At 36.0% G+C, this 16,313-nt stretch overlaps 1 protein-coding gene across 2 annotated transcripts in view; it reads left to right on the forward strand.

The window, feature by feature from the left end:
* Nucleotides 1–281: 281 nt before the first annotated feature.
* Nucleotides 282–16,313, forward strand: part of hnf1a (HNF1 homeobox a) — a 37,993-nt gene continuing 21,961 nt past the window's right edge. The window contains exons 1-7 of one of the 2 annotated variants that reach the window (XM_079896760.1): nucleotides 282–916; nucleotides 3,225–3,424; nucleotides 3,514–3,694; nucleotides 4,828–5,030; nucleotides 5,233–5,381; nucleotides 11,027–11,168; nucleotides 11,245–11,433. In XM_079896760.1, the coding sequence (XP_079752886.1) occupies nucleotides 621–916; nucleotides 3,225–3,424; nucleotides 3,514–3,694; nucleotides 4,828–5,030; nucleotides 5,233–5,381; nucleotides 11,027–11,168; nucleotides 11,245–11,433 (1,360 nt within the window). In that variant the 5' untranslated portion in view covers nucleotides 282–620. The remainder of the gene's footprint in view (nucleotides 917–3,224; nucleotides 3,425–3,513; nucleotides 3,695–4,827; nucleotides 5,031–5,232; nucleotides 5,382–11,026; nucleotides 11,169–11,244; nucleotides 11,434–16,313) is intronic. The other variant, XM_079896761.1, reaches the window with a different exon arrangement.

A 16,313-nucleotide genomic window follows, 5' to 3' on the forward strand; every position in this document is an offset into this window, starting at 1 on the left:
AATAACATGAAAAGTTTCCAAGTTTTAATGTCATTTTCAAATATATATTTTTTTAAATTGCAACAATTGGTACATAAATGGTATGGTACATAAAAGTGCAAGAAGTTTTAAGAAACATCATATGTGTGATGTGAACATGTAAACAGTAGTCTCAAACGTTTCAAGACTCTCAGGCAAGCTTACAGTGTGAGTGTTGAATGTGTTTGTAATGCTCATTTTCACTGAATGGTTAGACTCTACACTTTGCCCTCAACACAGGCCGAGGCCAAAGTTCACAAAGAGAGGGGGAGAGAACGAGAGAGAGAGAGCGACAGAGTAAGGAGGAGGGGATGAAGGGAAAAGCAAGTAGCAAAAAATCAGATTTCAAAGCAAAAGGACAACAGGTGTCTAGACTTAATACAGAAACAGAGGAACACTGGAAAACAAGGAAAAGAAAAGGATAAAGAAAATGAAAACAAGCTCTTCTTCTAAAGGACGGTCTACTGAACTCAAGCCCTGGAAAACAGGTGAATACTGAACGCGTCCGATAACTGCGTGTGTGTACGTCTGTTTGCGCACGAAGTGTGTGCGAGGAAATTATAGAAGAACAACGGCTGCTAAAACACCTCGGAACACGAGAGATGGAGGGAGGAGAGGGGAGGAGAGCAGGAGAAGGAAGCGGCCGGCTGTCGGCCTTGCAGGAGCAGCTGGTGTGGTCTCTGCTGGGCTCGGGACTGTCCAAAGAGCTGCTGATCCAGGCCATGGGAGACCTGGAGAGAGAACGGGGCTCGGCCGGTGGAGAGAGGACGGACCGGGCCGACGGAGAGAGCTCGGAGGAGGGAGAGATGGACAATCCTCCTCCCATCTTCCATGATTTAGAGAGACTTCCACCGGAGGAGGCCGCCAGGCAAAGGGCTGAAGTCGACCAGCTGTTGCAGTAAGTAACTAAAAAAAACTTTCAATCGATCCAAAACACACATGCTGAACTATCTAACAAGACTTTAGTGCCTCAAATATTGCTCTTCTAAAGAAGCATCATCAAAATCTCCCTTCGTCTTCTCAACTTACTATTTTACTCCATAATTCCCTGATTAAACCTCCACTTTTTCTCTGTCTGATCTCAGGTCTTCTCTCTTCTATTCCTATTCATTGGCTTCCTCTCTCCTCTAATGTTCTGCTTCCCAACTGATGGGGTGAATATAAAGGAGGTTCCACCTTTTTTAGTTACTAATTACCCACCCTATTCATTATTCTCTGGCCATTTCTATCTTTTTAATAAATGAGCTACATCGACTGGTTAAAATTAACAGAGTGACATCGCTCTGTGTGAGTGTGTTTGTGTACACAAGACTGTGGTGATATTGTAAAGATAGTGCTGTTGTGAAGGGAGGTTTGTTGCCAAAAAGGTGGCTCTTTGAACAGTGATAAAAATGGATTTGTCATGCTCTTTATTTAAATTGCTTTATACGTGTGAGTGATTTGTATAGGTGAAATGCATTGCTGTTGGACGTGTTTGTGTGTTTGTGAGGCTTTGTGTGTTTGTATTGCTTTCACAAGGGTTATTCTTTTACTGGACTTTGGCCCTGTGTCTCTTTCCTTATCTTACAGTGTAAACATTGCACCATCTCTACCTCTATATTATCCTTCCTCTTCCCCCTCAACCTTCTCTCGTCTTGATATACATTTTGTAGAGTTTTTTTTAAAGGCAACAGTGCCACCGGTGTAATATATACTATATATATATTATTTTTATGTGCGTGTTCACCATTACAGTTTAAAGGGTTTATGTATTAAATAAACAAAATTTTAACTGGTACTAAAATTACAATTTCATGCTTTCACTATGTAATGTTTTCTGATGTTCTGAGAAATATTAGAGACATTCTTTCTGCTTATGAAATCATATTCAAATATATTTGACCATATGGCTCATAAAGAGATACTTTTCTCTTTACAGACTTTATCAGTATTAATTATGTTTGAGCATTTCATGTGACGTAACGCATTGAAATGTGCAAGTTAATGCCATTATAATTAGAGCTGTCAAACGATTAATCGCGATTAATTGCATCCAAAATAAAAGTTTGTTTTTACATAATATATGTGTGTGTACGGTGTATAATTATTTTCTATATATAAATACACACACATGCATGTATATATTTAAGAAATATTTGCATGTATATACTGTGTATGTATATTTATATTATATATAATTTATATTATATATAAATATTTTATATATAAATAACACATTTTTCTTAAATATATATGCATGTGTGTGTATTTATATATAGAAAATAATTATACACCGTACACACACATATATTATGTAAACACAAACTTTTATTTTGGATGCGATTAATCGCGATTAATCGTTTGACAGCCCTAATTATAAGACATTTTTTATACTTTTTTAAAAATTGTAACGCGATACCAAAACTGAGTGATACCAGAATTTCTTGAGTTATACACTACCATTAAAAATGGGGTCAGTTAGATATTTTCTAAATATTTTTGCAAGTCTCTTATGCTCACCAAGGCTGCATTTATTTGATCAAAATACAGTCAGAAATATTGTGAAATATTATTACAATTTAAAATAAGTGTTTTCTATTTAAAATTATATTTTAAAATGTAATTTACTCCTGTGATCAAAGCTGAATTTTCAGCATCATTACTCCAGTCTTCAGTGTCACATGATCCTTCAGAAATCATTATAATATGCTGATTTGCTGCTCAGAAACATTTCTTATTATAATCAATGTTGAAAACAGTTGTGCTGCTTAATATTTCTGAGGAAACTGTGATACTTTTTCTCTGATTAATACAACGTACAAAAGAACAGAATTTATGTGAAATAGAAACAGTCTTTGCTATCACATTTAATCAATTTAATGAACTTAAAATGACCTAAGAATAAAAGTATTAAATTATCGAAGAAAACTTTACTGACCCCAAAATTACCTTTGAAAAAAAGTATTCAATTATTTAAAAAAAAATGTACTGACCGTAATTAAAATACATATAGAATATTTTGGAAAGCCATAATCACATAATTAAGATAGAAAAATATGATTCTTGAAAGACAATCAAAGAAATCCTGAAATTTATAGGCACAAATGGCACCATTTCCTTCGAATTATCCCGAAATAAGCATCATGCTGTTCATGCACTTTCATGAGAACTTGTTTGGAGATATTCAGAAATGCATATTATAATGTATTAATGTGTTGGTGTGTTAGACAGGATCCCTGGCATGTGGCTAAAATAGTGAAGAGTTACATGCAGCAGCACAACCTACCACAGCGAGAGGTGGTGGAGTCCACGGGCCTCAACCAATCCCATCTCTCCCAGCACCTCAACAAGGGCACACCCATGAAGAACCAAAAGCGTGCCGCCCTGTACAGCTGGTACATCAAAAAACAGACAGAGATCAGCCAACGTGAGCATGGGCATTTCTATTGCTCTTTTACAAGATTTTGTTTTTGTACACTATTAGAATGAATTCATCTCTTACACTGATTAATGTAGAATTCACCAATGCCAGTCGCGGTGTCATGTCAGGAGAGGAATCCGGGGAGGATGTGAGAAAGGGACGGAGGAATCGATTCAAATGGGGTCCTGCCTCCCAGCAAATCCTGTTCCAGGCTTATGAACGACAGAAGAACCCCAGTAAGGAGGAGAGGGAGGGACTGGTGGAGGAGTGCAACAGGTGAACTGGGCGTCATAACCCAAATTGATTTCAACCCTTAAATGCATGAATGTTTCGCCAATCATTATTACATATTGGGGTCTTTAGCGACCCGGATCTATCTAACATGGATGGATCTCTACCTGTCAAAATAATTAAAAACTCTCCTGATATAAGAGTAACAATTACAGAAGAATAAAAATAAAGCATATTTTGTAACCTTTTGGAGCTTGGAAGGGTTTAGTTTGAGCAGATGTTTTATACCATCATCACTGTCTTCCTCAGAGCTCATTTCCCAGTACATTCAGCATCTGGCTCATATTCTCGATCTCAAAACTATAATTTTCAACATCTTCAAAATCAATATTTTGATCGCTGACAGCTTCTTCACCGGATCGACCATCAAGTCACAGTGACACTAAAATTTGATTGCGTTCAGTACTTGCTCTGCACTAAATCACTGAGCCAATTCAAGTTTTGCTGATGATTCTTCCTATTCTTTTGTTTTCTGCCTGCGGTAACTATGAGTGAAACGTCACTTCATCATTGTGTTTCAGACATTGCCACCTTGTGGAATAAAGGTGAATTGCACTTATTCAGTCATCAAAGATTCAATTATTGTTGTGCAGAAAAAAAAAAACTTTTTCTTATACATTGTTACAAACCACATGTCGTTAGCAACCTTTTAGGCCTACTATTATTACAAAAAACTAAGGGGAAAACAGGGATTCTTTTATGAATGTATTTTTTTTTTCCTTGTTATATTGTTTATAATTAATTGATTAAGGAATACTAAGAAGGTTGATGTCTAACTTTAAAAAATGAATGAGGAGGAGGGTAATGAATGACGTCCCAGGTCAATAAAGACCTACGGTACATGTTTAAGGGTTAAAGGAATAGGGAAATTCTGTCAACATTTATTTACCCTCATGTCATTTCAAAACCATAAGACTGTTTATATTCTAAACACAAATGAAGATATGTTTAATGAAATCTGAAAGATTTCCGTTCATCCATTAAAAGTCTATTTACACAAAACTCGAGCCATTTAACTCTTCTTCTGAAGAGATACAATCGCTTTATATGATGAACAGATTTAATTTAGGCTTTTATTCACATATCGCTAATACCGCTTGAATCCATGTGTGTTTCAGAGCGGAGTGTCTTCAGAGGGGAGTTTCTCCTTCTCAATTGGCTGGCCTGGGCTCTAATTTGGTCACAGAGGTTCGTGTATACAATTGGTTCGCGAATCGGCGTAAAGAGGAGGCCTTTCGCCACAAACTGGCACTGGACGTTCCCTACAGCAGCCAATCTGCTTCCTCCACAGGACAAACATTATCATCTAGTCCTTCACCAGGTACGAAGTCATTCAAGCTCATACCTATCCACATACCATCTGTTGACTGATGCTTGTCATTTGCGCCAAAACAATTACTCCATTTTGAAACCTTTTTAATGTCCAATGGGTTGATTTTGAATGACTTAGAAGAATTCTTTGAAGATTTCTCCTTAAATCTGACCTGTTTTACCCACCTTTCTCTTTTGTCCATTCACCGAAGGTCTGAAGTACAGCCAGTCAGTGCTGTGTGAGAGTTTGGGCACAATGAGAAGCTCCAGTGGTGAAGACAGGGGTGGTGGCGGTCGTCTCGCCAGTCCAGTTCAGCTAGAACCCAGTCATACACTCCTGGATGCACACCATCTTAAACCAGTGAGAATAAAATACACTTCTTGACACATATCACAAAAAATCGGTGAGATTAAAGGAACAGTCTGTGTTCACAATAACGGTATGCAGCAGCCATCTTTTATAGTTCCTCCTAGACACTCTGAAGGGAAGGTGGGATCTTATACTTTTAAAGCTATCTTGTTATTCCTCGACTCTCCCAAATTACGTACCCTACCTTTAACAGGGCATGCCACCAAACTGCTCCTGAAATTCAAGATATGGGTGCAAACAATGCCCTTTTCTAGTGTTTTTCTTTGCATGTATAACATACAGATGGTGGTCAACCAGAATGCCTATTACCGCCGCGCCAGCCGCCGCGGCGAAATTACCGCGGCGAAAATAAACCAGCCGCATTTCAAAGTCGTTCCCGAAATGACCGCCAGGTGGCGCAAAGGGACATTGTGCAAAACAGCAGCAATTGCCGTATTTTAAAATGTAAGTGGGTTAAATAATAGGCATATTTTTCATATATATAAATAGGCCTATTAGGCTACAACAGAATAGAACCAAAGATAGAATCAATTTTACAGCTGAAAAAATAGAATCAAAAGTTAAAAATAGAGACGATGTTAGGAGCAATTTGACGCTGAATATTTTTACTATTCTATTGAGGAATTAGATAAACGAAGAGCTCTCGTGAGCGATACAATTTATAGTGATTTCAAAAGCAGTCCTTAAAAAAAAAAAAAATTACATGGAGTAGTGTGGCATAATTTTTGAGAGATTACGCGGAACACGTTTTAGTTAAGATCCTGGTTTCAATGCCCTTAATGTATATAGGCTAGGCTTTAAAAAAAATTCACAACGCGTTTTGAGATTGTTTTGAATTAAACATTGAAGTTTAAAATGTAGTGTTTTGGCACACCAGGCCGAGTGGCGTTACGCATTGTTCAAAAATCAGGTTTTATTCTGGCATGTTGAATTGGCGTTAATATTTTTTATTTTTATTTATTAGATTTAGATTTTAGGTTTTGTTAGATTTATTTTTCTCATAACAGCTAAAATAACTTAATATATGCCTTGTCTTCATATGATTTTTATCAATGAACTAGTGTTTTCTGACAGTGTCGACTGCAACGATGAAGTTGACGATCGCCATATTTGTAGTGAACGCACCTAGAGAGAAATGCACAAAGACATAATCAGAGAGTAGCCTTTTTCTTTTTCGTTTTGAATTATTTCGTTTGAAGACATTTCAAGCTTTGTGTATTTGATGTATTTATCATGTCTGTGTGAGGCATACGCTGAGTTTCGTTAAGTTAGGAGGATGAGATGCGCTCCAGCTGACGTGCAATGCAAGTGACCTCACGGGCGCCTCTATGATTAGTGTCTGTTTGCTTCTCTTACTTATTGAATCCAGACAATTGGGTGATGAAAAAATGATTAAAATTAAGATACAATTTATAGAAAACGAAATTCACTTTAAAAAAAAGGTTTCTACTAAACAAAACTTAATGAAGTGGTCAAAATCATGTCTGACCCACTCCATATCCATCTCTCGATATAATGCATCTTATCTTACTCATGCTGTTCACTTTTCATATTCAACATAGATTGAAAAAACAACATTATAATATTTTAACAAATATGATACTAAATGAGATTATTTAATGTCTACAACAGTAGGCCTATAGACTCTATTTGTACAAATTGCTGCACGTTAATGTAATTAAATGAAACCTTGTAACGAATTCACACTGTAGGGTAGACTGTGTACAGTTGAGACACCTTAAATAACTTGCGTTCCAGCAAGCACAAGTTGTGATTTTTGCTGTGCACTTGCATATAAGTGTCAGCTGGGAAGGAAATATAGAGACCAGACCTCTTGGAACTTTAATTGAATACATAGCGTGGGTAAAGCATACTGAAATTACATCCCTACAAATGTATTAGGCCCTACTGAAAATAAATGTATCGAATTTAAGCAAAGTAGCCTAAATGTTAAGACTGTAAGCCCTTTGCTTTTTTACGTAGCCTAAAGGACTCTTATAGCCGACTTTGGGTTAATTTAATTTGTAGAGGATTTTTTAACTCAAACATTAACACTGAAATAAATTAAACTAAATTAGTGTAATTTTTTGGCACACCACGACGAGTGGCGCTATGCATTGTTCTAAAGCCAGGTTTTATTCTGGCATGTTGAATTAGTGTTCAACAAATGCGGCGGCGCGTTCATTTGAATGAAGAGCGCTTCTCGCTCGTGTGAGCGAACACACACTGGAACGTTAGGCCGTATCGCAACGAGTGAATAGTGGCCGAGTGGTTGAACTTACGTTATATCGTATACGATCATTTAGATGACACGGGTTCGAATCCCGAACTAACTTGGACTACTGGTGTTTTTATATTAGCCTATTAATGCATTTTATAGTCTATTGTTGATGCAGAGAGATTTGTCTTCTAAAACATTTTTTTTTTGCCTATTTACAAAATAAAATCGCCATGCATTTCCATTTTACACTAAGGAACAAATATTATACAATGACTTTACTTCTGTAGCCTATAATAATTCATATATATGACGTTTAAACGACAAACAATAAAATCAGAACCAGTATTCTGTTGCGTTCATGGTTCCAGTGGCAGTAATGCATCCACGGCTTTTCAAAATGTCACAAAGCGTTTTGAGATTGTTTTGAATTAAATATTGAAGTTTATAATTTGTTTGGCACGACGAGTGGCAAACTCTTTGTTTTGTTTTGCAAACTCAGCTAGCCTGTGGGGGGTTTGGAGAAGGCAATACTTTGCTTTATCGTGGGGGTGCAGGACAGAGGTGTTAATGTTCCGTCTTTCACATGGAGAGTGTCGGAGCCAGCCTGATGAGGCAAAGGCAAAATTCTTTTAAGGATTAATCTCAAAATCTCCAAAAGTCCATAGCCTATGTACAGTAGGCCCTATATCTTATTAAATTATATATTGTAGTTTTATTGATTGTATAGGTTTTCCACAAACAATTTAAATTTAGCAGATACAGAGCTCTTTTATTGGCGACCCACCTCGTTTTATTGTAAGGTGAATTCAGCAAGGCATGTTGTATCTTTGAAGGAACAAAAGCTATTTGTTACAGTTTTTTCTTTCGTGATTTGTGTGGATGACACACAGCGACATATACAGTATTATCAGCTGTATGGTGTTTTTTTACGCTGAAATGCTTAATTTCGAGAAAGACCCGCCGCGCGCAGTGAGGGAGACCAAACTTACTAAAAAAATATCCATCGCGAGAGAGGCAAAGAAAAACGCCTGTTCTTAATTTATGTTGCTTTGAACTTTTTCCGTTTTGTACCGTTTTAATTTTTTAATTTAGCTGCAATTTCTTTGACAATAGAAATTTAAAATGTTGCAAGAATAGGCCTAAGATTCTGTGTTTCTTATTTTGCATCACAAAGGGAATAAACTCTATCGATGCAACCCTGTTTAAATAAATAAACTGTCCCGACACTTTATTCATATCTTAAAATGTGCGATGGGTTTTCAAACTTAATTAATTTTATTTTTATTTTACATTTTCATTGTTTATTTTTTAATTGAAAGCAATACTGTATTGAAAGTATTTTTCTGATTTGTTCGATCTGTTTTGAAAAATGTCTTCCGTTGATATGGCCGGGTCACTGTCAGTCATCTCAATCTCGTGAATGATTCACACACACACAAAAAAATAATTTAGCAGATTAAAGACGAATCATCTTCATTTTCTGGTGCAATCGGCTGACAGTCTTCTTTCATCAGATGTGTCGTCTTTACAGCGGGAATGTAGCAAATTTATGTTGTAATGTACAATTGATAATTAAACAAGATGATTGACTTTAATAAACAGATACATATTTAAGCATCAAGAACGGAAAAACATAAACACTGTCGGCTACACTGAGATTCGATCTCAGATCGTTTGAAGCTCCGAGAGGCTATTGATAATGCTTTGACCACAGAGCTACCGTCTGAATCGCCAACGTCTACTATTTTCTCTGTTTTAAAAGTTTGTAACATGTAAGGCTATTTAGTTCTGAATATAACAAAGAATGCTTAAACCGACTACATCGGTTAGGAGCTGCAAGTCCTGAAAATGTTTTAATTTCACGGTAAATTATTTTAAGTTATTTCACTGTTATGTTTCAGTTAATAAATCTACAAACACATTAAAATAACACGAAGAAAATGACAAGTAACCTATTGACATAGCCTTTCTAAATTATAGAAAAACTGGGCACACAATGTTAACGTGTGTCTACTTTGTTTAAATTTAATGAATTTGAATTCGTTTAACCACAATATTTATCTTGAATTTATCTGTGACCTCAGCTCAAATTACTGCCGCGGCAGATTACGTCATAAAGAGAATAAACTGACACTTTTCAAAGTCTGTGATTACAGCGCCACTCAGCGGTAAAAGGCAGCAAATACACATCCCAATTTTGCCGCCGCGGGAACGGCGGCGGTAAAAGTCTCATTCTGGTTGACCACCATCTGTACCGTATAAGTGCTGTTGTTTCCCCTGAATATCAGCATGATTGCAAATGTGATATTGATTTTATTCAACAGTTTGACAAACAATAAGTTATTATTAAGTGACTTATTTTATATTTTAGACATAGTATTGTTTGTTTTTGCTCTTTTTCGACAACTATAATAATTCCAAACAACTCAATAGGAGAATCGTAGCACATCTCTGAGTACCCACATTTGTGTTTCGTTCCTGAATGGTCTGCGTCTTGAACAAATTGGTTGATTGAATGATTCAATGACCTATTCATAAATGTATGACTCACTTGCTTCGTTCCTGAATAGAATGATTCAATTACTCACTCATTATTATGCTGACTTGCCGCCACCTACGGGTGGTTTTAGTTTCACATTTAAAAAAAAAACATCATTATATATTTTTTCCATTCATTTCTTATTTCTGTATTCAAAATCAGAACATTTATTGACTCACCATCATGTTGTTCAAAGTGTGAGTGTAACAATTTTTATATTTATATCAGCCACTTTGCGACCTATCACCACATTACATATTAAATGGTTAATGTACTAAAAACTGAAGTCTGCCTTATATTGAAATTAATATATGTATTTAATATGTGATTTTAATATTAAAGAAATTTCCTGTTAATCCTAAATGTAGTGACATTTTATGACCACATGGCTCAAAAAGAGATATAATTTCACATTTATCTTTACATTCTTTATCAGTATTTATTAAAATTATTGAGCTTTTCATGTGATGCAATGCTAATTTGCTAGTTAATGCTTAATGCTGTTTTTTTTTTTTTTTTTTAAATAATGAATTATTAACTTTCATGATCATTTCTTATTTTTGTATTTAAAATACAAACTTGCAACACTGCAAACAGTTTGACCCAAAATGTAAATTCTGTCATCATTTAGTCACCCAAACCTGTACAAATTTCTTAGTTCTGCAGGACAAAAATATATTTTTCAACAGTTTGTGTCCATTCGACAGTAGTAGGTGGGGACCAAAACAACATTAGAACCCTTTTGACTTTGTATGGACAAAAACACTGAGACATTTAAAAAGCAATATTCCCTAAACGTTGAAAGAATTTTCACTTTTGGGTGTAAGGCAAATGGAAACTGAAGCCTGACAGTCTGAGTTTTTATTCCTCTCTTAGGTATCTGCTGGTGGCTCCTTACCTCCTGTCAGTACTCTCACTTCCCTGCATGGATTGTCCGGATCCTCCGCTGCCCCTCCAGGACTGATCATGGCCTCCCTACCAAGTGTAATGAGTCTAGGAGACTCCTCGCTTCTCATAGGTATAAAGCATAGTGATCTACACGAACAGTTTAACACCAAAACACTGCTAATGTTAATACATGTATTTTACTGTAGGTTTGACGTCCTCTCAACCACAGACAGTCCCTGTCATCAACAACATGGGGGGAGGGTTTACTACCCTTCAGCCAATCTCGTTTCAGCAGCAGCTTCAAGCCTCACCGCAGCAGCCAATAGCACAGCAGCTCCAGTCGCACATTAGCCCAAGCTCCTTCATGGCAACAATGGCACAATTCCCATGCCACAGTAGGTACTTAATTAGTGGTGTAAGTAATTAATTAGTGGTGCTTTTTAAGATAAGCATCACTATTATTACAGGGGGACATTTTTGACTTGAAACCATCTAGTGACTTCTTAGAAACCACCCAGAACATCCTAGCAACCACATACAATATAGCGGTCAAAAGTTTGGAATTATTTCGATTTTCTTAATGTTTTTTTGTAAGAAGTTCCTTATGCTCAGCAAGGATGCATTTGTTTGATCAAAACTATAGTAATAGCAACAATACTGGTAATATTGTGAAATATTATTAATTTAAAATAAGTGTTTTCTTTTATAATATATTTTAAAATGTAATTTATTCCTGTGATGGTAAAGCTGAATTTTCAGCATCATTACTCCAGTCTTCAGTGTCACATGATCCTTCAGAAATCATTATAATATGCTGATTTGCTGCTCAAGAAAAAATTCTTATCATCAATGTTGAAAACATTTGTGATGCTAATATTTTTGTGGAAACTGTGACACTACCATTCTGGGTAGTGAAATAAAAAAATAAAATAAAAAAAAAGGAACACTTATTCAGCAAGGATGCAGTAAATTGATCAAAAGTGAAAGTAAAGACATTTATAATGTTACAAAAGATTTCTAATTCAAATAATTGCTGTTAATTTGTTTTACTTTCGATTCATCCAAGTATCCTGAACACAAAATGTGTCAGTTTCCACAAAAATATTGTTAACAATAAGAACCATTATTACAAAATAATTAATAACTGCACTGTTAAAAATTTATTGTAATTTTACAGGAAATTCCTGGCAACTAATTGCAGTAAATTTACAGCAAGTAATATACAGGATTTTTACTGTTTACTTTTACAATAAAGTACTGTATTTATACAGCAGTTGTACTGTGATTATAGTAGCATTATTACAGTAAAATGCTGTAATTTATTTCAATTTACTGTATATTTACTGCAACTCAGTTGCCAGGAATTTCCTGTAATTTCACAGGACAGAATTACAATTTAATATTGTAATTCAATATACTGTATCCTGTTATTTGTAAATATTACAATACAGTGCTGCCTGTAATTATCCGTATTAGGCAATTAAAAACACAACAGTGATATCTTTTTAATCTTTTATTAAAAACTGTTTTCTTAGGAGGGTGTAAACACTAAACAGGTGCGTTGAGCCCGTATCTCTTCTCTGCTTTGCAGCCCGTCTGGGAGTTGATTCCACAAAAAGTTCTGAAAACCGAGAGAGAGGAAAAAAAGTTTTAAGTTTTCATATCTGTTAAATAATGACAAATACTGTGTAAAAAACAAAAGTATTGCTACTTGCTCATAAACAAAAATGATTTTGATGTATTTATTTAATATTAACAACTTAACTTATTAGTTCACCCCAAAAAAATGATGTCATTAATGACTCACCCTCATGTCGTTCCAAGCCCGTAAGACCTCCGTTCATCTTCAGAACACAGTTTAAGATATTTTAGATTTAGTCCAAGAGCTTTCTGTCCCTCCATTGAAAATGTATGTACGGTATACTGTCCATGTCCAGAAAGCTAATAAAGACATCATCAAAGTAGTCCATGTGACATCAGTGGGTTAGTTAGAATGTTTTGAAGCATCGAAAATACATTTTGGTCCAAAAATAACAAAAACTACGACTTTATTCAGCATTGTATTCTCTTCTGGGTCTGTTGTCAATCCGGGTTCACGACTCCGCAGTGACGCTGCTGACGTGTTATCTGGTGCGCCCGAGCTTCGTTTACAGTCTGAGGGAGACGCACGCTGTATTTAAGCTATTTTATATTGTTCCTCTGTGTCGAAATCCTTAGACATGTTTGCGAAGATTGTTTTGTTTACAGCGTGCGTCTCCCTGCGGAGTCGTGAACCCGGATTGACAACAGACCCAGAAGAGAATACAATGCTGAATAAAGTCGTAGTTTTTGTTATTTTTGGACCAAAATGTATTTTCGATGCTTCAAAACATTCTAACTAACCCACTGATGTCACATGGACTACTTTGATGATGTCTTTATTAGCTTTCTGGACATGGACAGTATACCGTACATACATTTTCAATGGAGGGACAGAAAGCTCTCGGATTAAATCTAAAATATCTTAAACTGTGTTCCGAAGATGAACGGAGGTCTTACGGGCTTGGAACGACATGAGGGTGAGTCATTAATGACATCATTTTCATTTTTGGGAGAACTAACCCTTTAAAATTTAGAATTACATTGGCTTTTACATTGTTTTTTTGTAAATATATAACGTCATTGCATGCATGTATGCACTGTCGAATGACGCTTTGGACAAAAGCATCTGCTAAGTACCTTAACCACACTTCAAAGTGTTTTATTTAATTAATTAATGAAAGTCATAATGTTAAACTGCTGTCCGTCAGACTCTTCTGTTTACACATAAATGTCCTGTATGGGAATACCAACTCTAGGTAGAACAGACACTTAACAGTAATAGCTGGGTCTCCATCCAACTTTTTAATGCACATTTTAACCATTTGAAAAAGAAATCCTGACCTGGCTGAAACGGTTAAAATTCACAATATATTTACAATCGGAGTTATATTAATAAACACCCTGATGCTTCAGAGCTTTATAATGGCAGTGGATTGCAACATCAGTTTGAAGCTCAGAAAAGTGCATCTATCCATCATAAAAGTGATTCACACAGCTCTGAGGGGTTAATAATAAAGGCCTTCTGAAGCAAAGCAATGAGTTTGTAAAGTTTTAAATATTAATATTTTTCGTACATGAAGTAAAATAACTAGCTTCCGGCCAAAAGAACAATAACATACAGATTTTACTCTAAAGCGCAACTTATGCGAGTAATACAACGTACTGCTGATATTTACACTACGCTACTTCTGACGTCATGAGTTGCGCAAGTTGCACTTTGAATGCAAGTAGACTGCGTATGGCTGTTTGGCCGTAAGCTAGAATTTTACTTTGTAACGTGTTAAATATGGATATTTTTCTTACACAAACTCTTCGCTTCAGGAGGCCTATTTTAACCCCTCAGAGCTGTGTGAAGCACTTTTATGATGGATAGATGCACTTTTTTGAGCTTCAAACTGATCCACTGCCAATGTAAAGCTTGGAAGTGTCAGGTTTTGTTTTTGTATAACTCGGATTGTATTTGTCAGAAAGAATGGTTTGAAGGCAAGTAAATCATGGGGTAATTTTCATTTAAACGTGAACTAGCCTACTCTTTTAACAAAATAAGGGAAGAATATACCTTGTACAATTAAGCAAGGTGTGCTGGGTAGGGTCTCTCTCTGGATATCAGCAGCTGTGGCAGAGGGCTAGGGAATACAAAATGTAAACATTACCAAATGTATTACCAATTACACAACAAATACCAATTACAAATCTATTATTATTTTAATATTCCATACAGTCTGCCAGGCAGCCACATATAATTTGAGAAAAACAAAATGGTTAACTTGATTTTAATACTACTGATAATTTGCTGCCTTCTCTGAAGACAAAGAGAGCAGTGAAAGCCTTTCAACAGAACCCAGGCTCCGAAAAAATATTTAATGACGATGCTGGTTGGAGGTTTAAGTTGCGCACGCGCAGTTTATTTTATATAGACAGATTACATGACTGCTCTTTCACCCTGGTTGGCCAAGCACAAAGTAAAGTTATAACATCTGAACAGATGCTATATTCAGCTTTTAATCACAGCTATAGCTAACTTACAGAATTAAATTAAGATACCAGCAGTCATTTAATTGAAGCCCATATTTCAAATAACAATATAACGTTTGTAAACACAAGCAAACGTTATTTGAAATATGGGCTTTAATTAAATGACAATGCTGGTATCTTCATTTTATTCTGTAAGTATTCAGCGACCGGAAAATCTACAAGCTAACGTTACGTTTATGCTAAGCGTGTAAGTTAAACCACCACGACTTCAAGACCCCCGATTACAAAACAGCAAAACAGAAGTCCTAATAACGTTACTTAGCTAACGTTACAACAGCCTGCCCGGTAGCACGTGTAATCAATGCAATAATAATCTGAGCTAAGGAAGCTTACGGGGCTAACGTTAATGCTTATTTTTACAGTCTGTGCTAACATTATTTGAGCTATCGTCATTGTGGTGGTTTTCCATTCACGTTAACAGTTAACGGTACGTTAATTTACAAGCTCAGCTCGACTCGATTCTACTCACCATGTTTGTTTTTCCATTGTGAATATCTAGTGTCTTGTACCTGATGTGATGTGGTAACTTAGCCTACCTTTTCCCTTATGGATTGAAGACGCCGCCACTTCAGCGGGGTCAGTTCAATTTATACCGGGAGTGAGCGAGTCGAGTCGGGGCGAGTTGAGCTAACGTTATAGGGATCTAACTTTACTCTAGCCAATGTCACTGAGAAATATACCAAACAAAAAATTGTGAATATCTCGTACCTTACACCTGCATGTCGTTCCTTTTCCGTATGGATTGAGAAAGAAGACGCCACTTCACTGCGGTCAGTTCAGGTTGTTTTTAGTCGACTCGGGGCGAACGTCACTGAAGCTAATGTTACTGAAATATACCAAACGAAACAATCAGCAGCACTCACTCATATCAACGGTATTAATATATCCATATACTTATAAAATAGATTTCATGTTAACGTTTCATACCTGAGATGTGTTGTTCTTCCAAAAATGTTTGATTCTCTGGTGCCGTTGGCCGCGCGCAATTTCAAAATTCAAACAGCAGCGATCCCACAATGCTATGCGGTGGCTGTAAAATAATGCTTCTACAGTGTAGTTACAATAAAATTACAGGACTGTCCATAAATTTCCCATCATGCATTTGCATTTACAATAAAAACATGAATACAATATGTTGTTGTAAAATTTATTGTAAAAA

The sequence above is a fragment of the Squalius cephalus genome (assembly GCF_949319135.1).
Source record: "Squalius cephalus genome assembly, chromosome: 16".
Taxonomy (NCBI): domain Eukaryota; kingdom Metazoa; phylum Chordata; class Actinopteri; order Cypriniformes; family Leuciscidae; genus Squalius; species Squalius cephalus.